The sequence below is a fragment of the Marmota monax genome, unplaced genomic scaffold (genome assembly GCF_021218885.2).
Source record: "Marmota monax isolate L192 unplaced genomic scaffold, Marmota_monax_Labrador192_F-V1.1 WCK01_AAM20220418_F8-fsc00075, whole genome shotgun sequence".
NCBI classification, from domain to species: Eukaryota; Metazoa; Chordata; class Mammalia; order Rodentia; family Sciuridae; genus Marmota; species Marmota monax.
The window spans coordinates 1,766,742-1,790,935 of record NW_026694772.1 but is presented as its reverse complement, the minus strand read 5'-3'; the positions used below and the strand labels follow the sequence as shown (position 1 = coordinate 1,790,935).

At 34.7% G+C, this 24,194-nt stretch overlaps 1 protein-coding gene across 11 annotated transcripts in view; it reads right to left on the bottom strand.

Moving 5' to 3' along the window:
• Window positions 1-24,194, bottom strand: part of Dmd (dystrophin) — a 2,205,817-nt gene that overhangs the window by 627,102 nt on the left and 1,554,521 nt on the right. For all 11 annotated transcript variants that reach the window (XM_058572890.1, XM_046425263.2, XM_046425265.2 and 8 more), the window contains one exon: window positions 4,098-4,215. In XM_058572890.1, the coding sequence (XP_058428873.1) occupies window positions 4,098-4,215 (118 nt within the window). The remainder of the gene's footprint in view (window positions 1-4,097; window positions 4,216-24,194) is intronic.

The following is a 24,194-nucleotide window of genomic DNA, read 5'->3' as shown; positions in this document are numbered from 1 at the left end:
AAAGAAGGTTAACAGATCTGTTTGTTTACTTTCACCTTTCCTTTTCATTATATTTAATAATTCTCTTAAAGACAATGTAAATTGTTAAGAAAATTGTTTTCTTTTAGTGCCTTCTGGAATGTTACATAATTTTTTCTTTAGCCATTATTGCCAGAATTCCTATCTTCATCCCAGTGCTGGTGAAGTCAAAGATAAAACCAATCTACAGCTTCTGTAATAGCCATCACTGAACTGCTTGCAGAACTTGCCTGGACACATTGTGAACTCACCTGTATGCATTGTGAACTATCTGTTAGTGCAGCGACTTGTGGTAGTGTTGGGGTATTTTTGCTGATGATGTCATCGGTGGTACAATTTTTCCAAAAGGAGCCGTCAATTGGCTTGGTGTATCTTCCTCCCTTCTGCTTGTCATGATTGTCCAGCTAAAATTTGGGGGCCAACAGAGGTGAGGCAAAGAACCTCAGCCCCCCGCTGGTACAAAGACCTTTCCACAGGTGTGGCTGTATACTGGACCGGTAGTCAGTGACGGGTAAGATCCAATTGCAATGGTACCAACCTAACGGGTAAGGACCATATGTACTATTGGACAACCTAAGGCAGGCACGGTCCCTAAGCCACATGCTTGTTGTTTAAACAGAGAGGGGGAGATGTTGAGAGCCACAGCCGAAGGGGCCCCAGCAAACTTCCAGCTGCCAGCAAACTTCCAGCTGCCGGCTAATGATTGGCTCACAGCGGCCCCAGCAACATCTAGCTGATTGGCTCCTCTGCGGTGATGCTCATTGGGCTGTTTCCCTGCCCTTTCAGACCACAGAGCTGCTCATTGGGGGACTTTTTTGGCTCCGCCCACATGACCCAGCCAATCGGCCTCAAGAGCAGGAGGATTGTGGGAGGTGGAGAGAAGCTTGGTTGGAGAGAGAGGCTTGTGGGAAGCCGGTGGTGGCAGTTGAGGCTCTGAGGGTTTTTCCTGAGAGGCTGTTTTGTTTGGCGTGTGTGGTTCTAAAAATAAAGTTAGTTTCTTTTGACAAGTGGCTCCTGATTGTGCCCAGCCAGACTGCGGCAAAAGTGATAACTATTTTATAGAAAAAGAAACCAACAACAGTTTACTGAGATTAGTTATTTGTTCAAGGCTACAAAGCCAAATATCTAGATTGGGCAACCTGCCCTCAAAACCTGTGTGTATTGTTACTATATACCATTAAAGTAGTAGTGGTGAGGGTTTGGGAGGTATAAGCTATAGAAGTAAAGCTCTCAAATGCAAATGTCAGAGGACCCACCCACATTTGCTAATATTTGTGAAACAGAGTAGTTTTTTTTTTCCATATCTTCTTCACTGCTCTGCAAGGTATAATGGTATTATATTCTGCAGTGTTAATAGACATAAACAAAAGTTTTTCATTATTCAGACACCTCCAAAAAAGCAAATTTAAGTCCTTCTTCCTTTATCTTCTTTTGGTCTCCTGATCCAGAACTTCTACTGAAGAAAATAACCAGGAATGGTTGACAACTCAAGAATTGAAGAAAAATGAGCAATTTGAACATCAGAAAACAGGATGGAGAATTTTTTATGTGAACTCATTTAGAATGAAATTTATTATCTTACTTAAATTATAACATGATTTCAATCAATATGATTACCTAAAAATAAGAGATATCATGAAAATAGTGTTGCATAGTAAAACAGGTTGGGATTTTGTAGACCTGATTATTTGAGGTTTAGCATGGCTATTGCTAGAAGACAGGAACTGCTTTTCTATTGAACTTTTCTTTTGATAAAATGTAATAACTATGAATAGATTTCCCAAACTGCTCAAAGTTATGAACTGGGATTTACCAAGGAGGGAAAAATACATCAATACAGTATTATACACATATTAAATATGTTTTCTTTATTTAGTTGATTCCTTTTCAGATATTTCTAGAAGTTGCAGGGCAATAAAAAAGGAAGATCAAAATTGTCAAATGGGAAAATGCAATTTTATGAGCAAGTATTTTATTTCTGCCCTTTCTCTGAAAATCAAATCTATACTAAGAAAAATTCTATTTGGAACACCATTGAAACTTTATGAGTATTGAATTTCCATCCCATTTCATAGATTTCAAATTGAGAGATAAACTGAAGCATAGCTGAGCTGGAAATGACATTATTTATATAAACATCATAACTTGTCAGAATTATCTTAGTACCAGCATTAACAACTCCAGGCATATTTGGAACTAAGATTCTGGTTTAGGCCTTTAATAAGCAATGTGCCATATTTAACAGACATTTGGATCTTTATATTATACTGTAAATATTCGTAAAGGTATCATTCCTAAAAAGGAGAATTATTCAACTCACTAGATATTAATAGAGTAATACAATGTTGCCCTCTGGTTACTCAACTCTAATCTCCATCATGAAAAAGTCAATGTAATATTTTTTAAAAACCAAGATTCCAAGGGATAATGGAAAATGTTTAGACAATGTTGGACAGATACTGTAAAATATATTAGTGTTATTTTCCTCTTAGGAAAAAGAAGTTGTTTTTCATCAGTAAGCTAAGAGACAAATTTATATATAGTCTTTTAATATTTACATAAACATCTTTATCAAATTTTCATATTCATATTTTTCAGGTGAGAACCAGATCACTTAACTATGCAATGGCAATTCAGTCTCTTACTGAGTAAATTCACTTTTTTGGGCCAGTGTGTTGCAATCTCATGGAGAACCCTCATGATTTGAGTTTGGGGGAGGAACACTGACACATCAATTAAACAGCAATTTATGTTGGTCATTACAAGATAATTGTGTTCTTGCCATGATGAATATAAAAACAACAAACTATGACTGACATAGATTCATAAGACATACGTGTATACTTCCTAGTGCAAATTAATTGCAGAAGATATCCACTAGTTTCTTACCAAATCTTTTTCTTCTTCTTGACCTTAACATTGGATATTATTTCCCCACTTCCCTTAAAGTTAGGTGCAGCCCTTTGACAAGTTTAAGCCAACAGAATATAAACAAAATTAATGTACACACTTTTAGGCCTGGCTTGTAACAAATTCTCATGAGTAATACTCATTTCTCACCTACTCATCAAATGCTTCTGATGTTCGGATACAAAAGACAGGAGGAGCTTGGATCCCTGAATGACTTTACAGAGGGCTATTTACTTTGAATTGGACCAGAATGAAAAGTAAATTTTCAGTGTAGTGAGTCACCAAGATTCAGGAGTTTATGTGCTATGGTGGCCAATGTTACTCAACTGATATATTAGCATATATCCAAATTCATTGTTTCAGCAATAATGTAGAAATAAAATTTCAAAACTATGTACAAGTATGAATAGTAATATTTTTCAGATACTAACCTTTTATTCTAATTGCTATTTTCCCTTCCCCAACATATTGTAGGCAAAGAAAGATAATTCTTATCAGTGTGTACCCATGGAGGAAAGGTAGGTGAAGAAAAGGCAGAAAACACAGAAACATTCTACAGAACTGATATCAGAGGTGACTTTAGGTCCTCATCCCTGTAAAGAGCCTCTATGGGCAATTGGATGGAGAGTAATTTCCTGTACTCCTCCCTCTTTCTCCTCAATCCCATGAACCACTACTGACATCAAACACAATGTCTAGGCAGATGGGCCTTATAGTCTCCCAAACTTCCCGCCCACTGTAGTATGATGCAAAGATTTTTGATATTACACAATGGGGCATCAAAGGAGCAGAAACACTAGGAAGCAACTTATAGGTTGGACTAACCACCAAGAATATGAAGGAGTGACTACTATCTCTATGGATGCCAGCCCAGAAATATGACAAGTAATGAGCAAATGTTCTGCCATACTATGCTCACCATGCCCAGCACACTATGCCTTGTAACTATATAAGCCCTGAATTGATGAAAATTATATTTCTTCTGTATAGTGAAATTAGATTCAGTTATTGAAAGCTAACATTATGGATTGAAAATCTTTTTCAGTGTCATAGTTACAATTCACAATTATTTCACACTATTTTTGATAAATGTAATGGGAGTATATTAACTAAATTGTTATCCAAACTTTTTACCCATCTTGCCTTGAGTTTCCCATGCTTAGACTTACTTCGATCAGTAATAATTGTTCTAGCTTCTTGATTGCTGGTTTTGTTTTTCAAATTCTGAGCAGCAGTTATGAGTTCTTCCAACTGTGGGCGCCTCTGTTCCAAATCCTGCAGTGTTGCCTGAAAGAACAAATATCATTTAATATTGGGGCTCTTCAGCATTATGCTTTCCTTTTATGTAATACAAAGAAAAGTACAATTTTCAAACCAGCCAAAACACTTTTAGAAATCAAAAAGATGTTATTGGATATAAATCTTTACTGTGTAAGGCTTCATAGAAAATAATTGAACAAGAAATATGTTTCACTCTTAGACCCAAATAATATTTCAAGTGAAAATCTTTGATTATAGATTTGCTTTACTATTGAAGAGCTTAGCTGGAGACATTTCAGAGTACATGGGTTTACATAAGCCAATATAAGAAATATAATTCTGAAATATAACAATGTGTTTAAAAGAAAGATAGTTATTTATACCTGTAATGTCATTCTGTGCGCTATCACAGATAAAGTGTATGTTTATTTTAGAAACAGAAAGGCACAAAAGCGATTTAAGAGATATTACTTATTTAACTTCTTTGTACTTGATCTTCCTCATATGTAAAATGAAGAGATGAAGTAGATTAGTTAAATCAGTCTTTCCTCAAAGTTGCCTGTCTATAAAAAAAATCACCCAAATGCCTTTGCTCCATCCCAGGACTAATGAATTATAGGGGAAATCACTGAAAATCTGATTTTTGTTGTTATTGTTGTTGTTATAGGGGATTGAACTCAGGGGCACTTGACCACTAAGCCACATCCCCAGCCCTATTTTGTATTTTATTTAGAGATAGGGTCTCACTGAGTTGTTTAGTGCCTCACCTTTGCTGAGGCTAGCTTTGAACTCGCAATCCTCCTGCCTCAGCCTCCTGAGCCCCCGAGATTACAGGTGTGCACCACCATACCCAGCTAAATCGGCATTTTTAAATAAATTCTGTATTTTTATGATCAGTCAAGTTTGGAGAGCATCAGACTCTAGATGTTAGTATACTCTTCTCTAGCATAAATTACATTGATTTAATACTGCTTTAAATAAAAATAACAGAATGAAGCCAACAACTTTTGAATTTACAGATAGCAATGCTAATTATTAAGAAATTCATCTTCTATTTCAAACGTTCATCTACTCTGTCAGACTAAGAGTCTCTCTATACTAAAGGTTCAAAATTTCTCCCAAATATATTAAAAATTATATATCTCTTTCTGCTGGGTTAAAAACTAAGTTTTATTTCAATCATGGAAAATAAAATTAATATTTACTTGTAGTTTACCATCATTCTGTGATAGATGTTTTACCCATACTTTCTAATTTTTAGTCTCATAATAACTATACTAATAAACATGCCAGAAATTCTGTCAGATTTTAAATATGATGTTCTTTCTACTACCATGTTAGAGTGATGAAAGTGAAGAGATGAAATGTGGTGAACAGTAATAATTGTGAAATAGTAATCTATTATGCCCTTTGACTTTTACTGATTTTTCTAAGGATTTTGTTTTTGAAAAGGCCAAATTTGATCATTCTATAGTGTTTCCTTTGTGAAGAGGTAGGGAGATAGGCTTTGTGATTTAAGATCAATTGCTTTTGGTAATATTAAAATAATGATGAAAACCTATCCAAATATCGTACATCTATTTTGAGCATTTCTGTCTCTCTGTATTGAAAAATTGGAGGGGCTAACTTGTAACAAATTTTCTGCATTTGTAATCTGTGATTGCTCAAAAGAAAAATTTAATTTTCAGGTTCCTAAGTTTTATGGTTTCTTTACATAAAAGTGTGTTTGAAATATGGAACAAGTTGCCAAAGATAGCTATTGAAGTAAGTAGCATAAGTAAGTTAGAGAGTATTGAACAAATTTAAAGGAGGGAGTGTATAGTAGCATATAGATCTTATGAAAGAAGATGTTTTTGGGGGTTGGAATGTTAACTTCTGGTCATCTGTGACACAGTAAGCTGAAAAGGTGCTTTGTAAGTGTCTATCATAAATGTTTAAATACATTTAATAGAGCTTTTTTTAAAATACAGACTTAACCAGAAACCTCAGATAGTCAAATCTCTACCTTAAATGTAATAAATGACTTAAATATACATAGCAACTGGAATATATAAAATCATTCATTTACTCATTCTGTCATGCTGATATATATTTTTCAGGAGTTAGGTGCTATTAAAGGGGCTATGTATGCTGCACTGAACAAATGTATTGGGTATGGTATACAGTTTAAATGAAAAGCTGTGTTTAATACTTGATAATTTTTATATAAAATATTTTATTTATTGTTATTTTTATTTGATTTAGTATTAGTTCCTCCCTAAAAAAACAGACTATTACTTGCTTTCCACTTTTAGAAACTTTCCTCAAGGTCTGCTACACATTTTTCTTCTTTTAGGATTTCAAAGTTCATTTGAGAAGTATGTTGTAAAAGTAACACGATCAACTTTAATCTGAACCTTCCCAGACTCTAAATTAAACCTGACCACAATGAACAGCTTTTACTGCTGAAATTAGCAAGCATGTCAATTTAGACTTAAAACAAGCCATTTTCCTCTCTAATGAACAAAATAGGTCTCAGGGTATTGTGAAACCTGTTCTCTAGTTGGGTGATTCTCTAATTCTGCTGACAGACACATGCTTTATAAGCACCTGAGAAGATTATTAATGACATCCTTTGAAGTAGCCTCCTTAAAAGGAGATTTGCAACTGAAATACAGCTATGAATTTATAAAGTATTTCTAAACAAAATTGCCAATCTTCCATCCCACTCATTGATCAACATACATGAACATTCATTTCAAAAACAAACTGTAAAATACTAATCTATTTGCTATGAAATTTGTCATATACATTTTTTACTCTTTATTTAGTGTTTTCTCTGTATAGTACAATGGAAATTTTCTCCTTTGATTTCCTTTCCAGAAATACAGGGAAAGATTTGAAGATGGCATATACCTAAGATATTATAAAACAGTATTATAAATGAACAGAACACAAGCATATGGTTAAAGCTTTATTTTCATTTGGTTTTCTTTTATTTTTTTATTTTTTTATTGGTTGTTCAAAACATTACAAAGCTCTTGACATATCATATTTCATACATTTGATTCGAGTGGGTTATGAACTCCCATTTTTACCCCATATACAGATTGCAGAATCACATCGGTTACACATCCACGTTTTTACATATTGCCATACTAGTGTCTGTTGTATTCTGCTATCTTTCCTATCCTCTACTATCTCCCCCCTCCCCTCCCATCTTCTATCTCTCATTTGGTTTTCTTTTAACTGTATTCTACTTATTTGCCATTAAAATTTATTTGATTTGACATCTTAGTTTTGTAATTCCACAACTTCTAAAACACAGTGACCTTCATCTTTATTCTATGGAGCTATGCAAAGGTGAGAGAAACTTTGGATCTAATCATTATTCAAACTTACTTATCCCCAAAATATTCGTCTTCAAAATTTTGGTCTGGGGTGATAGGTCAGTGGTAGAGCACTTGCTTCACATGTGCAATGCCCAAGTTTGATCACTAGCACCAATCCCCCACACAAACCTGTTCTATGTCCACAGTTAGCTATCTCTATCAGATGTTACTCCCTCAAGTATATTGCTTCTACTCTAATATTCATCCTTACATGAGCTCTGGTCCTCTTCTATTGTTCAATTTCCTCATTTCAGCTTTAGTCATATTCAACAAATAGAATATTAAAGGTGCTTATTTATTTATTTGATATGAGCCCAGATATTTATTACACAAATAACTTATATGAACAAAACTAAAGCCATTACATGCTTAGCAGTACTTAAGCATGATTATTGCATCTACATAGATTCTATCATTCTTGAAGGAAACAAAATACAGGAAAAGGAAGGAATCAATGCTATTTCTAAGGAATCATAAGCCAGCTACTGGGCTTTACTAAAAAAAGCTTACCCCTTGGAGAGGAGAATTCATCATGGATTCCACTAGCTGGGCAAAGATGGAGAGAAAAAAAATCTTCAAATACAAAGTGAATCAGAAGTCTTTAATTCTACTAAATCCCCCCAGGGTTGAGAGAAGTGGTTATAAATAACAATCTTATGAAAGAGGGAATTAAACAGTGAAACCATACATACTATAAGTAGGTCATTTTAGGCTCTTAGAAAAAATTACGATTCATTATTGCATTTGTTAAAATGAAATTCTTCATAAATAGTACTAAAATAGAAAACTCTATATGCTTACTTGAATATTTATTTATATGTCTAAGACTTCAACATGTTATATTTTTCCATTTTTTCACAAAAAATCGGCAGTCTTCCTGCAGTTACAGTTAAAAGCTCAAGGCTATGGTCAACTGTTGCTATTTTTCAGGAAATAAACATGAATTAAGCTTCAAGGTAATAACGTTAAATCTCTTATTTACAACTTAAAAAAAATTGACATTCAAGATTGACAGGGTAAAATAGTTTATAGAGCCCTTTTATACATGGAAAGAGAATAAGCAGTTAAGTCGGGTGGGTACTAAATTGTAGCCTTTCTAGAAACTGAAAGGGCTTTACCTTTGAGGATGCTAATCATCTGTCTAACTTTTAACTGCCTCACTGAGCACCTTCATTCTGGCTTCTAGTCTTGCATTAGCTGCTACTCCAAATAGATTGGCCAAATCCAAAGTTGTCTTTATTGCCCTCTGCTTCCTCACTTCTCATTTACGTTTTAAATGGACTTGGCTATTTTCCTATTTGGCATAACTTCCCTATTTTTCTCCTAGTGTTCTACCAGCACTTCCATTGGTTAGAAGGTATTTCCCTTCTAACAATGATTATCCTTTTGACTTTTATTCATTAAAGAAATACTTTCTTAAAGAAAAATTTAGTTTTATAGAATTTTAAACGCACAGAAGACTTGCAACAATGGTAAAAGAACTCCCAAGAACCCTTCAGCCAGATTCATCAATTGCTAAATTTTACCACATTTTACTTATCACTCATAGTTCTCTTAGTATCTCTGTGTATAGTACCTGTATATTTATTATGTATATATTTTTTTCTGAAGCATTTGAGAATGATTTGCAGATTTCATTACCCTTTATCCTTAAGTACTTCCATAGTTATTTCACAAGAACAAAGGCATTCTCTTACATAACCTCAGCTCAAGTTCAAAGTCAGGAAATTTAACATTACTTTTGTACTATAATCTTATCCACACACTTTGCTCCGAGTATGACAATTACCTCATTAATGGCCTTTATAGCTACATTTTCATTTCCTGGTCTAAGCTCATGCACTACAGTTAGTTGTCACATCTCCTCAGTCTTCTTTAATCTAAAATATTTATTTGTCTTTCTTTGACCTTCATAACATGGATACTTTTGAATAACAGAAACCAGATATTTTGTAGAATGTCCCCCAATTTGAGTTTCAGCAAGCATTTTTCAGTGCTTCTGTTATGTTAACCATTGAACTAGGCAGAGGGGATAGGGCGATGCAGGAGAAAAAAAATTCTTTTCTCAAAGAGAAAATGAATTAATAGTGAGGAAAAACAGTAAACAAGTACTTATAATAAACTCAGAAGGGTATTATAGTAGTGGAACCACAGGGGCTATCAAAGCATATGGTAGTAATAGCCAACAAATTTTAGGGATCAAAGAGGGTATTCTAGAGGAATCCAGATTAAACTATCTTCAGCTGTTTATCTAAATAATATAAAATGGTTTTAAATATCTGCTTCCGATACCCACTGTGGTGACCTAGAGAACATGAAAACCTTTTTCTACTGGTACCTAATGACTGAGGACCCCAGTTGGTATATGCTGAAATCCATCACTGCACTGGACTGAAACCAAGCTTACCACACAGACTGTTCCTCACCAATGTCTGAATGTGGTGGAGATACCAAGGCAAAGCCTTTCTTGAGAGACATGGGACTCCTCCCTGACTTTGGTTCAATAACTTCCAAACAACTTTGTTGAATCTTCCTTAGAAGGGATAGAGCACTAGCATATTTCCACTCAACCTCTTCTTCCTTTTCCCTTCATTTGAGATCAGATCAAATCTCTTTCTACTGGCTTTCTTACCTTGCCTGGCTTTCTCCTTGTTTCCTTTCACAAAGATATTTGCACTAATAAAATATTTCCCCCTTTTATCCTATCATGGCACATACAATCTCAAGCCCTAACACACCTACTTTTACTCCTCTACACCCTAAGCCTCTCAATCAACTCTTTAATTCCATATCACAAGATGATTTCATGACACCATCACCTAAAAGTGTTATTTTCAATTGAACATTAGTGACACAGGTCTCCTCATACATCCCAGGTGTTGAGCTTTATTTTTTAGGGTTAGAAAGCTAATTTGTTTGTTTGTTTATTCTAATCAGTTATACACGACAGAAGAATGTTCTTTGGTTCATTGTACATAAATGGAGCACAATTTTTGACTTCTCTGGTTAGTAGGGTAACACCATTTGTGCAATCATACATCATGTAATTATGCGGGTTGACCTTTTACTTATTTATTTACTTATTCATTTATTTGATTACTGCATTATTGTTATACATAATAGTTGGGTTCATTTTGACAAAATCATACATTCATGGAAACTGATTTATTTCATTTTAGTCCCAGAACTCATCCCTGTTTTTCCTCTTTCTATTCTTCTTCCTCTATTCCACTGGTCTTCTTTTCACTAGTTTATTTATTTTTGACTGGTGCCTTATAGATATACATAAAGGTATAATTCACTATGGTATATTTATACATGCACATAATATCATTTTGTTCAATTTATTACACATTTCCTCCCCTTTCCTGTCCCTTCTCCCTCCCTCTCAATACCCTTCTCTTCCACTGATGTTCCCTATATCTTTATGATATCTTATCACCTGTCATTTTTTTCCCTTATTTTGCTTTAGCTTCCACATATGAGAGAAAACTTTTGACCCTTGACTTTCTGAGTCTGGCTTATTTCACATAGCATAATGTTCCCAGTTTCTTCCATTTACCAAAAAATGCCACGATTTCATTCTTCTTCATGGCTGAGTAAAACTCAAATGTGTATATATACCATGTTTTCATTATCCATTCATCTACTTATGGACATCTGAGCTGGTTCTATAGCTTGGCTATTGTGAATTGTGCTACTATAAACTTTGATGTGACTGTATCATTACATTATGCTGATTTTGAGTTGTTCTGATAAATACTAAGGAGTGGGGATAGCTGGGTCATATGATGGTTCCATGCCTAGTTTTTTTGAGGGTCTCCACAGTGCTTTCCATAGTGATTGTACTAATTTGAAGTTTCAACAATGTTTTAATTTTAATACTCAATTCAAGTACATTAGTATTTTTAATTACATCCATTTAGAAACTTTTCCAAATTTTCTTAAGGGCCAAACTATTATTTTCAATGAGCCCAGAATTTAATTGGAGTAAGTGAAGATTATTTAGATATAGTAAAATGATAATGGTGGGGTTCCATTATGCATATGTAGCTCAAGAAATCTAGGATATTTAAACAAATCACCAAGAATCCTTTGTATGTAACAACCACTAGGCTTTCTGGAAGACATGGCAAAAGGATCTTTTGGGCAAGTTAAGACAAAAATATAGTGACTTCGCTGTGTGAGAATTTCCCTGGATAGGCAGAGACCTCAATCAAATTTTTTGAGTGTGCAACTTGTGCAATTATACAAGTGTCTGCGTTAGATGAGTTTCATGATGGGTTTAATGCTTTGCTGTTGCCATCAGAAAATTTTAAATAATTTTCTTAATAAGTGCCCTATATTTTTATTTTTCACTGTAACCTGCAAATTATATACTGATCCTAAACTAAACTCTAAGGTTTGTAAAGAATTAAAAATTGAGTATCTCGGCTCAAACACTGGTTAATTATTGATGGAAAAGAACACATTTGCACATGAATTAAATTATGCCAATTAAATGTCTCTTGTTTAGCTCCTGGGGATGTATTCTGAAAAGAGGAATCATGCCAGGTATAGTGGTACACACCTGTAATCCCAGAAGCTCAAGAGGCTGGGGCAAGAGGATGGTGAGACTCATCAAAATTGAGGTGAGACCTTGTCTCTAAACAAAATACAAAATAAGGCTGGGGATGTGGCTCAGTGGTCGAGTGCCCCTGAGTTTAATCCCCTGTCACCACATCCCCCCCCCCCCCGCCACACACACACACACACACAAAGACAAGAAAGAAAAGAGCAATCATGAACTAAATGTTTTTGGGGTAGAAAATATTCTGGCTTCAGGAAATGATTATATACTAAGTTAGTCAGGGTTCTTGCATTCAACAAATGCCCTATTCAAATGGGGACAGGAAGTCTTTCCTCCCCAAGTCTTAAAAAGCTTAGGATAGGAGCTACAGGGAAAAGACATCCTGCTAGCAGCTGTCGCTGTCAGCAGAAAGACCAGAGCACCCCTTAACTCACTGTCCTTTCACCTGCTGATCTACTGGTACCACCCACTTAAGGACCTTGGCAACAGACAAGCAATCCCACTGTTGCTACCTATATTGTTCGGCCTCCTAGGGTAGAACAAGAAGCTAGAGTGGATATAAAATAGAATCCAGCAAAGATACCAAAGTGAATAATGATGGTGTTAAAAACTACTAAAAGGAAACAGCTATAGGAATGATCACATGTGAGAATTCTCAGGAAAGACTTTATATAAGAGATGGTCCTATAGTTGAGCCTTGAGAAATTTGGATAGGACATGAGGAGGAGAAAAAGTATAAGCTAAGGCATAAAAATGAAATAAAGTTTCAATGGGCTGCCCGGAGTCTATGATTCTTCAGAAATAATGGGAAATAAACTTAGGCAGAGTGGAAGAGTTTATAGCTCACTTTCTATTTATTCAATTGGTACATAATAATTGTACTATGATTAGCTTTTTAAAAATTAGTTTGAATGTTTGGATTTTGTCACAAGGACAACTAGAAAGCAATGAATTCTGGAAAAACTGAAGTTACAGGAGCAAGCTTTTAGTAATCCCATACTTTGTACATCATGTTCTTTCTGGTTGGGGTACCTTCCTCAGCTTTTGAACCATTCCTGGAAATAGAGTAAACAGATAGCCATAATAAGAAGTGTTGACTGACTAAATGACTAGATACACTAAAGGGAAGCAAGAAATGGATAATTATAATTGGAAAGATGTGGAAGTTACTAGAACACATGTCTCTGCTTCATGCAGTATTCCTTGGTAATATAAAAAATGACTGATATTTTGGGGTGTCTTTAAAAATAAAACGTATGACAGCCATTTAAGAAATTATTAAAAGTATTCAAACTCACAAAAGACAATAGAAAGAACTGTAAAATTTATTTCTCTATTTTTCTGTAATGATAGTTTTGTTATTTGTTGATATTCCTAGGGGCTTAAAAACATATCATAAGACTACCAAATTTGATTCCTACCTTGTAACTGTATAATGACAAACTAATCTACTATTAGTGTGTCATCTTTAAAATAAATCCCTTCCCTTTCAAAAAAGAGATTAAGATGGTCCTTTTCAAGCTATTGTGTTGCGAGAAACTTAAGGGGATTGATTTACTTGTCATTTCATAAAACCCTTAACATGCAAAAATAAAAACTTTCTGTCACAAAGCCAGTAAATAATGTGGTCTAAATTGGGGATCATGAAGCACAATTTCAAAGTCAAGAAAAAAGAAGAATTTTAAGCTACAATTTGTTGATAATGATTTGCAAATACATTTCTAAACAGATACAAAGCCTGATGATATTTTTAGCTATACAACATTAGATCTGTTATTCTACATTGTTCACATTTCTTGAAACCCTATTGTTCTATAAATTTAGCATATTAACAAAAGATAATTAGGGCAGTTTTAAGACCAGTTTTTGTCATGTTCATCACATTTGCAGCCTTTTGAGGTTATGACCAAATAACAAGCAACATAATAATTTCTCCACATATATATTTTTATAGGAAAGGGAAAATAAAACTTTTTAACCATATACATATTTGGGGATTATTCCTGCAATTTTCCCAGTATTTATTTCTTGTTCTATCTTGAATAACATCATTTTGGAGTCCTCCTAATTTCAACAGATCAAGATAAATTCTCTTAGCTCTTCAGAGCACTCCATATTGCAAATTGATTCACAAGTTAATAAAATTAATATAATAGAGGATTAAATTATAAGTTCACAATAGTGAAATGTAACAATCTGAGGGCATTATTTATAATATTTTGTTTTGGTACAGAACACTCTTTATTTTGTATCCTAAAGATACTGTCAAAGTCTGTAGAAACTCCAGATAAAAGCAGCAGCAGCTGATAGGTAATTAATTCTTGATTGATCAAGTAAGCAGGAAATATATATGAACAGAAACTTATCCACAATGTATACAGTAAGGTATTATGTACAGTAAGGTATGCCTATGGTTGTCAATGGATGGACATAAAAGGGTCTCCATAGTGAAGTTAATTAACTTTTGATGTAGTTAGGGAGATGACCTTCAGGTCTATCTATGTGTGCTCACACATGCATTTACCCAATAATAGAAGACAATATGTAAGTGACAAATGCAATAATCTATAGACCACAGACTTTATACTAATGGGATTCTCAAGAATGGAATTTTAATGTGCCCACATTCAGGAAATGTGGCACAGACAAGAAAGAATCTGAACTGCAACCTGGAGAATGAATAGGACTGATGAGAAACTAATGATGAGGGAGAAGGAATTTCAGGAGAAACGGTGGACTTAAAACAGAGTTATTGGGAAAGAGGAAAGCTCTGTAGTGAGCAGAATTATGATGACTGTGATCAAGTTGGGCAGTGAGGCTGGGGCCAGAATGGTGGGCTCTGAACAACAGACGACCAAGTAAAGACATTATGTTGAAGGAAGTGGGGAATCATTGGAGGTTTTGGAACAGAGGAACACCACAATAAAAGTGGCATTTTAGAAATATTAAACTTGCACCACTGCATCCAACGTTCTTTCCAAGACAGAACTGGAAAGCCAAATTGTAGCAGCCAGAAAAATCCTCATCTATCCCCTTTGATTAAAATTTCTGTCATGAAAACATGCAGAACATTTCTAATGTAACTTCATGCACCCTTTTATTTAAGGATAAAATAACAATTTCACTGCATACAAGTAAAATAAATTCAACCCCATTTGCTTATAAAAGCTGTCCCAGAGAATTATTAAACAAATTTGCCAACCTCATTTGTAATAATATATTAAAATGAATGGGCATAGAAAGGGAGTGTAGTTTCAGTTTAGGAAAAAGTAAACATTCAGAGTGCTTTTATAAGTTCTTAAATTCCTGCTCTACAAGATAAACAGAGATGTTCAGAGTATGAGAGGAAAGTGGGATCTCTCCAGAAAAATAACTTCAAATATTATTATCAGTGGTGATAAGAATTATCAATATAATATTAATATGTCTCATTTTGTTAGTCTAACTTTGCAATGACCTTTTGTATCTATTACTGCATTAGACCTATATTATTTTTCTATGGGAAATGGGGGTGCTTCAGATAGTACCCTAATTTCTAAGAAAGAAGTACAGGAAGATTATACTAAACCCTTCAAAAATCAAAATTCAAGCAAATGAAAAGTTATGTTAAAATGTGTGTGGCCTTTCATGTTTTAAAAACATTTTAGAGATGCTATTTATTTGGGTACTGAGACAAGAGCCTTGGCATTCCTAGCCAATTGCAGCTATCAATAAACTGAGGCACAGGAATAGATGTTCCCATTCTGTGACACTACCTGCAGAAGGTAAATGAAGTAGAAAAATGAGTGATTATCTAGAAGTGATTACACTCATGTACACAGTTAATCAGAATAATTCAAGTCCTCTAAATCTCTTTTTCCTACTTCAAATGGTGGATATTAAGATTTGAATTATCAAAATAATTGGTACAGCTGTTCAATTCATGTTGTACTTATAGGATAGAATTGGGCTCAGTTTATTCATCTGTAAAATGAGGATAATTACATTTATATCAACCAATCTTGGGGCAATTAAAGCAATAAATTTACCCATAAGAATTCAAGTACCTAAGGTAGAAATTAGTTAAATATGGCTAGTCTGGGTTTCTTTATGGGGACAGCATTTAAGAAATATGTTATGTATATTATATTTAACCCATGAGATCTCAACCTTCTGGTTTCACCAAATTCTGGATGCTACAAAACAAAGATAACATATGGTTAGGGAATCTCAGTGGCTTGGGAATCTCTGAGTTTTATTAATATAAAATAGAGTGTGTGTGTGTGTGTGTGGTGTGTATGTGTTATGTGTGTGTGTATGCATGCACCTGTGTGCACTCAAAAGAGGCAATATGCAAATGAAGAAGAGAGGTATGAACAACTCTATACCATATTTTTGCATCAAAAATTTATAATGTATACCATTTGAATATATATACATATATATGCACATATATATATAAATGGAAAAATGCTTAACAATTGGGTATCATTCTTCAAAATAAACAACATTCTTTGTACACTTCTTCACCAGTTGTTTCTGAGATTGACATTAATCTATTTCTTCACAGAGATTATATGACTGGGAAAAAGATAAAAAAAATGCCTTTGATTGGGTGCTATGTGTTTAAGCCCTGGTTTAGCTGTAAATCATTTGTGAAGATCATTTTTTGGTAGGTGAGTGGAGTTGCTATTACAGAGTGTTAATACACTTGCAGTGAAGTGTTGCTGGGGGTAGGAGGTGTTAGACATTGATCAGGAGCTTAAGATATGAGCTATTTATTTTTGCTGTTGTAAGAAAAAAGTCTCCATAATAAAGAATGATTCTGCTTCTCTATCAAAAAATACCCTTTTATGACATAAAAAGCTCTCTTCAGTAAACAAAGAACAGACTGTTATTGGGGGATATAAAAATTACAATAGAATATATTTCCCTACAGGAGCACAAAAGCCCTTAACTCAATTGGAATTTGCAGTATGACAGCTTTTAAAGGAGGGGGCATATTCTATGGGGAGGATCTCAGACATACTTTCCAAATTCCCTAGACCATACTAGTTCTTATCCTATAAAGACGGGTCTACATTAATACACTGTGCCAGTAAATCACACACTTGCACTGCAGTGGGAAAGGAGCTGAGCTTCGGGGGAGAATTGCTTTATGTGGCATAGTTCCAAGAAAACACAAGTCTCAAATGAAGCTGATTCTGAGGAATATGGAAACTTTATGTACTGTTTGATAGGAAAATATGTGCAGTTTCTAAACTGTGAGCTTCTAGATCTGCTCCAAGAGCAAATATAATCAGTTCTTAAATGGTTTTTGTAATATGGCATATTTAATCAAGCCATTTACATTATAGGGATGTGTTAAGTTTAATTCTTTGTTTTATTGGGAAGGTTGCTCATTATTAACACTAATTTCAATAAAATTCAAGTAATTTAAAAATAAGCAGTAATTCCTGCAGAAAGGTTTTAACAACAATTCTCTAACTAGACACTTTTCTGTTTTGTTTTCAGGTGAGCAAAATTGCTTACTCTTTGCTACCTTTTTACGCTTCAGTAGCATGAGATTCATAGGAGACAAAAATGATAATAGTAATAAATCACTACTGTGGGTTGGTTCTAATTTTCAGTACCTCAATGTTTCCCCCTCTTTTTCTCTGTCTTTGATATAGTAATGATCTGCCTTACTTTCAGGTGAAATTTTCTTTAAGATAGTCTTAAGGAGGCTAACGTTTCAATTCAAACTACAAAAGTAGGTATGCCAGAGGCAAAAAGTGAATTCCATGCTTTTGCTCAAAAAAGGATGTCACTGTACACAAGTATTTCAAAAGTAACAAATGCAACTTAAAGTACATGTATTAGTGAAGAAGGGTTGGGAATATTAAATATTTATATGGCAAGCAACAAGATGTGAGGTTAAAATTACAAAAGATTAGGAAGATGAGAGATGTAACTGATAAAAACTTTTGGCTTAATAAATATCCATCTTGTAATTATTTTTCTTCCTATCTTGGGGATTGAACCCAGGGACTTATGCATGATAGACAAGTGCTCCAACATTGAGTACTTCCTCAGTTCAAATTTTATAATCTTTTAGTAGTAATATCTGCCTCTAATCCCCATCTACTTAAAAGTAATTTTTACTGGAAATACCAATTAAAATTTTTCATGCTACTGTGTTAAAAAGTTCAGTGATTCTTCCTTGCCTTACAATTCAAACTCCTAAACATAACAATTATAATAACTACAAAATAACTAGTTATTATGCTTTTCCTATGTGCCAGATACTGTTGTGGGTATTTTATATATATAACTTAGAGCAACTGTGTGAGATAGGTACTCTTGTGCTGAACTGTAAGGCACAGAAAGGTTATGCAATTTACCAAAGGTCACAAAACTAAAAAGTCATGAAGGTGAATGAAATGGCCCACATCCTCCTATTTTGAGTGTTTTCCTCCATTATGTTTTAGCTACAATTTCTTAAGCAGGTATAATGTAACAGAACCTGGATTAGATGTTTTATCATAATTATTTAATCCTGACTATGACTCTTCCTATCTGGGTACTGCATCCATTTTTACACACAAACACACACACACACACACACACACAATAGGCTCAGAGAAGATTAAAAATTTCCCCAAAGACAGCTAGCTTATTATGTGTAGAACAGCATTTGCATTCAGATCTTTCTGACACCTAAGCCTAGCCCTGTCCATGTGTCACAAGCCTTCTCTACAGGCTACTCTGCTTCCTAATCTTAAATTTATTCTTCACTTTCCCTCCTCTAGGGCTTTGGTTCTCATGCCATCAAATCTAGCAATGCTTCATTGCAACCCCATTTCCAAAAAGAATTCAGTGTGTTAAAACATTGAGGGGAAAAAAATCCTATACAATTGGTTCACTTCTCTTCATTTTGGAGAAATTTCCAATTCAATACTTGCCATTTATTTATTTATTTGTTTGTTTATTTACTTATTTATTGTTACAGGGATTGAACCCAGGGGAAGTTTACTACTGAGCTAAATCCCTAGCCATTTTTATTTTTAGATGAGATCTCTCTGAGTTGCTGAGGCTGCCCTAGAACTTGCCATCCTCCCATCTTAGCCTCTATTGTTATGGGTGTGTGCCACTGTGCCCGGTTTAAAGGAGTGGCCTATAAAATTTTTGAAAATGTACTTCTATTAGTAAAATATTGTGGCATATCTTCTGTGGCAGATTGCATTATTACACAAAATATTTGCTGCTACTCCCTGTTTAGGATTATATATCTCTACACTATTGATGTCAGCCTTGGTCAATAGATATACTTTGGCTAATGAAATTGATTACCAGTGATGTGCTGTATTTTTTTTTTAGTACTGGGGATTGATCCCAGAGGCTTTTACCTACTGATCCACATCCTCTAGACCTTTTTATTTTTTGACATAGGGTCTTGACAAATTGCTTAGGGCCTTGCTAAATTGCTGAGGCTGGCTTCAAACTTGGAATCCTCCTGTCTCAGCCCGAGTCACTGGGATTATAGGCATGTACCACCATGCCTAGCTGGATTTTCTTTTGTAAAAACTCTGTTTCATTGTTATTCCATATGTATATTCAAATTAGTCATCTTTTTTAATACTGGAAATATGTATTTCTATGGTTAAAATGTAGTGGATCATGACATTATTTCTATTCCCTAGTTTCATTCCTTATCATTAAGGAAAAATAAACCTTATTAAGAAATCCTCTGCTGAAATTATGCAAAATTTGTTATTACTAAATATTCATGGCTATATTAGTTTCCTATGGCAGTTGTAACAAATTATTATAGACTTATGGCTTAAAAAAAAGCCAACATTAATTAGTTTGCAGTTCTAGAAGTCAGAAGTTTGAAAAGATGGAACTTATGGTCGAAAATTAAGGTGGTAGCAGAGCCTGTGTTCTTTCTGAAGATTATAAGGGAAAATTCTTTTCCTTGTCTTTCCAGTTTCTTGAGTCTACCTGTATTGCTTGGCTTTTGGCTCTGCCCTTCATCTTCAAACACAGTATCAAAGCATCTTCTAATCTTTCTCTCTGACTCTGCTTATATCATCACATTGTCTTCTCTCTTATAAGAACCCTTTTGACTACATTGGAAACAGTCGAATAATCCAGGATAATAACCCCATCTCAACAACTTTAACTTAATCCCACCTGCAAAGTCCCTTTCACTATTTAAGGTAACATAACCAGAGATACCAGGGATTAGGATATGGACATCTCTGGGAAAAAGGGGCATTATGCAGCTTACTGCAATGTCTCTATGGTTACTTAACATAAACTGCTTTCACAATTTGACAATACTTCTTTAGGCTATTCTATAATCTGTGAAAGTCAGGAAAAAAAGTTATGAAATTCTATAGTGTATAGAGCACAGGGTGTAAAAAGCAGTGAGAACCTTGCTGTTTGTGGCTGACCTGGTTTAACCAATGGCCTTCACAGTTGGGACTGGTGTATTCTCATGTCTTCTTCACTCCCTTCCCAAAAGTCCATTTGAACTGAGATGTAACATTGAGCTCAAAAGAGTGTTTATATTGGAGACTAGGAATGTAGCTCAAGAGCACAGTGCTTGCCTTGCAAGCATGAGATCCTGGGTATGGTCCCTAGTACTGTGGCAAAAAAAGAGAATAAATATTTTAAAATGTTACATTAAAAAGAAAAAAAAATAATGGACTGTAAGTCCTGAGGAAATTTGAGTGTTGCTATTTTGTGACAAGCAGGCCTCTAGGAGTGAAGCCTAGAAGAATTTCACAATAAAGCCCTTATATTTTAGGGAGTGATCACCTCCAGTAAAGGAAGACTCACAGCTTTCTGGAATACAGAAATAACACTTTCCTCTTAGCTTGGCTTTCCTCATTCAACTTCTTTCTTCATTCTTCTCTCTCCACACCCACTCATAAACATTAGGCTTTCTTCCCAGCTGGCTCCCTCCCCCTTTTTCATTTTTAAACCTTATCTACTTTTTGACTCCTTTGCTCTGTAACAACTACTATGGAAAACCAGAATGCTTTTTATATTGTTACCATGGAGAAGACAATTTTCTCATCAAGGAAAGGAGGTGGTGCAGAGGGAAAGGGAAGAATCATGTATACAAAATTGAGAGTTAGTCTCTGTGTCTTTTCAACAATATCCAATTAAATCTTTTCACTTCCATACACAAAACAACAGTAACATGGTAGGTGGAAAATTTAGCTCAAAGATGTGAATGAATCAGTAGGCTCTGTGATAGTGTGCGGGAGGTGTGAGGGAGGTAGGGAGACAGACCTTCAATCTTGAAGTAGGGTACTAATGAACAATGATAACTGATAGATAATCACTACCAGATGTTTGAATAGATGCTGCTCTCTACCATTTTCTGGCAAATATCTTCAGAGTGGTGTTAGGTGGTTTTCTCTCAAATGATGAAATATAAACATGGACAAACAAAGCAGGTACAGGAAAGAGATCTATGAAATATTTCTTAACGAAAAATTAAAACAACAGAATGCTATAAGGAAAGAGATGGAGAGCTTACCAATTCTCCCTTTTTCTTTTCTCCACTCTTCCCTATACAAGTTAAAAACAAAATGGAAGAAAATTCAAATATGGTATCATCTGGTGGTGAAACATCAGAGATATTTACTTAAGTCTATAATTTAATGTCTCAAACTCGGAAAAAACAACCCTGCATATCCATAAATGTGCCAATATTAAAAAATACCTGAAAAACTGGTCATTAGAGACTTAGAATGATGGGGGACAGAGGATATAAAGAAGTTCAAAAGGGGGCACCTAAACACAGTTAAAGTAGAGAATTCCTTTTGGTTCTTCTTTATCACAGTAGGGTTACTATTGGTTAAAACAATCTATGATGTATTTAAATATGACTACAAGAATATGAAATTCCTAGCACATAAAAATGACTAATGGCTGAAGAGATGGAAATGCTTGTTACTGTTGAGAGCCACAGCCGAAGGGGCCCCAGCAAACTTCCATCTGCCAGCAAACTTCCAGCTGCCAGCTGATGATTGGCTCACAGCGGCCCCAGCAACATCTTGCTGATTGGCTCCTCTGCGGTGATGCTCATTGGGCTGTTTCCCTGCCCTTTCAGACCACGGAGCTGCTCATTGGGGGACTTTTTTGGCTCCACCCACGTGACCCAGCCAATCGGCCTCAAGAGCAGGAGGATTGTGGGAGGTGGAGAGAAGCTTGTGTGGGAGAGAGAGGCTTGTGGAAAGCAGGTGGTGGCAGTTGAGGCTCTGAGGGTTTTTCCTGAGAGGCTGTTTTGTTTGGCGTATGTGGTTCTAAAAATAAAGTTAGTTTCTTTTGACAAGTGGCTCCTGATTGTGCCCAGCCAGACTGCGGCATGTTACCCTGATTTTTATTTAATTATTACAATTATATATATGTATTGAATTACCATAATGTATATCATAAGGATGTACAAATATATCTCAAAAATTATAAAAAAGAATTGAATGATATTAATCTTCCTGTCCTAATTCACCTGAGCTGCATCATTCTTGAGCAAAGTAATTCTAAAATTTTTAAATGATGATGTTTTAAAATTTATAATAGATAAATCATCAAATCTTCAGAAGAATAAGCCTATATAAACTATGAATACAAAAATTGTGCATAAAGGCTTGGATCACAAGAGTGATCAAAGGAAAATGCTATTAAAATGATAGAAGCCTACAGTTAAAATTCTGGTAGTGATGACATCAAGAACAAAAGATTGAAGCAGAAGCAACACTGTAATAAAGTTTCCTATGACCCTCTTTCCTTTCCCTTTACCTCTAGGTTTTTAAAATAATTAGTTTGCTTTCTATAACACAATGATGAACACTTTAGATATAAAAAAGACATATAGAGAACAAGAGATTATAATTTAAATCTATGGCATGGCTGTACCATACCAACTCACAGAGAAGTATAAAGGTTATCTTGTTGGCTCATTTGAATGAACTCTTTAAAGTTTTATAGTAAGTGTTTTGTAAAAAGGAGAAACATTATTAGAAATACTTTTGACAAATTGAGTTAGATTATAACTAAACTTGGAGTTTCCATGAAGTCGGGAGAATGAGACTAGCAAATAGAGACCCTATTCCAGACTTTTGACTCACGTGTGGAACACCAGGAAACACAAAGTCAAAAGTCTACTTACAATCTCATTTGGATTCAGAGAAAATCCATGAGAGGCTGATCTGTGTATAATACATAGTTCTTTTTTTGGCAAAGCAAAACTGAAAAATACAGATAGATAAACAGGCAGGGAGAAATAGAGATGGAAGAGAGACTCACAGAGAGATTTATAGGACACCATACACACTTATTTATTCCTGTTAGTCTGTTTTGCTTGCCCCAAAGGAAAAAAAAATAATATATTATGCCCAAATTGCAGACTATTAAACAAACAGATAGAAACTAAGATGATTACATAAAAAGGAAACAATAAGCTCTTTTCACAGCACAAACTGAGAGTTTCATTAAGCAAAGTTGTGGGAAAAGCTACATATATTTTCAATCTCTTGGTTACTGCAGAATATGTAAATACTATGCCCCATTACCCCCATACAAGCCAGGGAGATGTTCTTATATAATAGCATTTCATTCATGATTGAATTGACACCAAATGTTTGCCTCTTCACAATATACGCAGAGAATTTTTTGAGTTAGGGGCTTTTTTGTTTTGTTGTTGGATCACTAATACTAATCAAATTTCTGATGTAGTTAGGACATAAAAATGAAAGAAGTATCTCATTTGAAATATATGTTAATTATAATATGTTATGATGTCTGTAATGCACTTCAACATACTTTTTCATAGACAGTATGCAATACAACAACATGTTAGCAATCGGTTGCTAAAATCAGGAATTCATATGGGGGGATGGGGGTCAGAACTTAATCAGAAAGGTCAGACTCCTGAGACAGGTCCTACAAGAATTTTAACTGCTTTTATCACAGTCAACACTGGAGGCCTTACTAATGAGCAAACTGAATGTTACAAAGGAGTTTTCACTTATTAGTGTTATTTAAGAAATATGACTTGGTTAAAATATTTAAGAGCTATTCTTTACCTT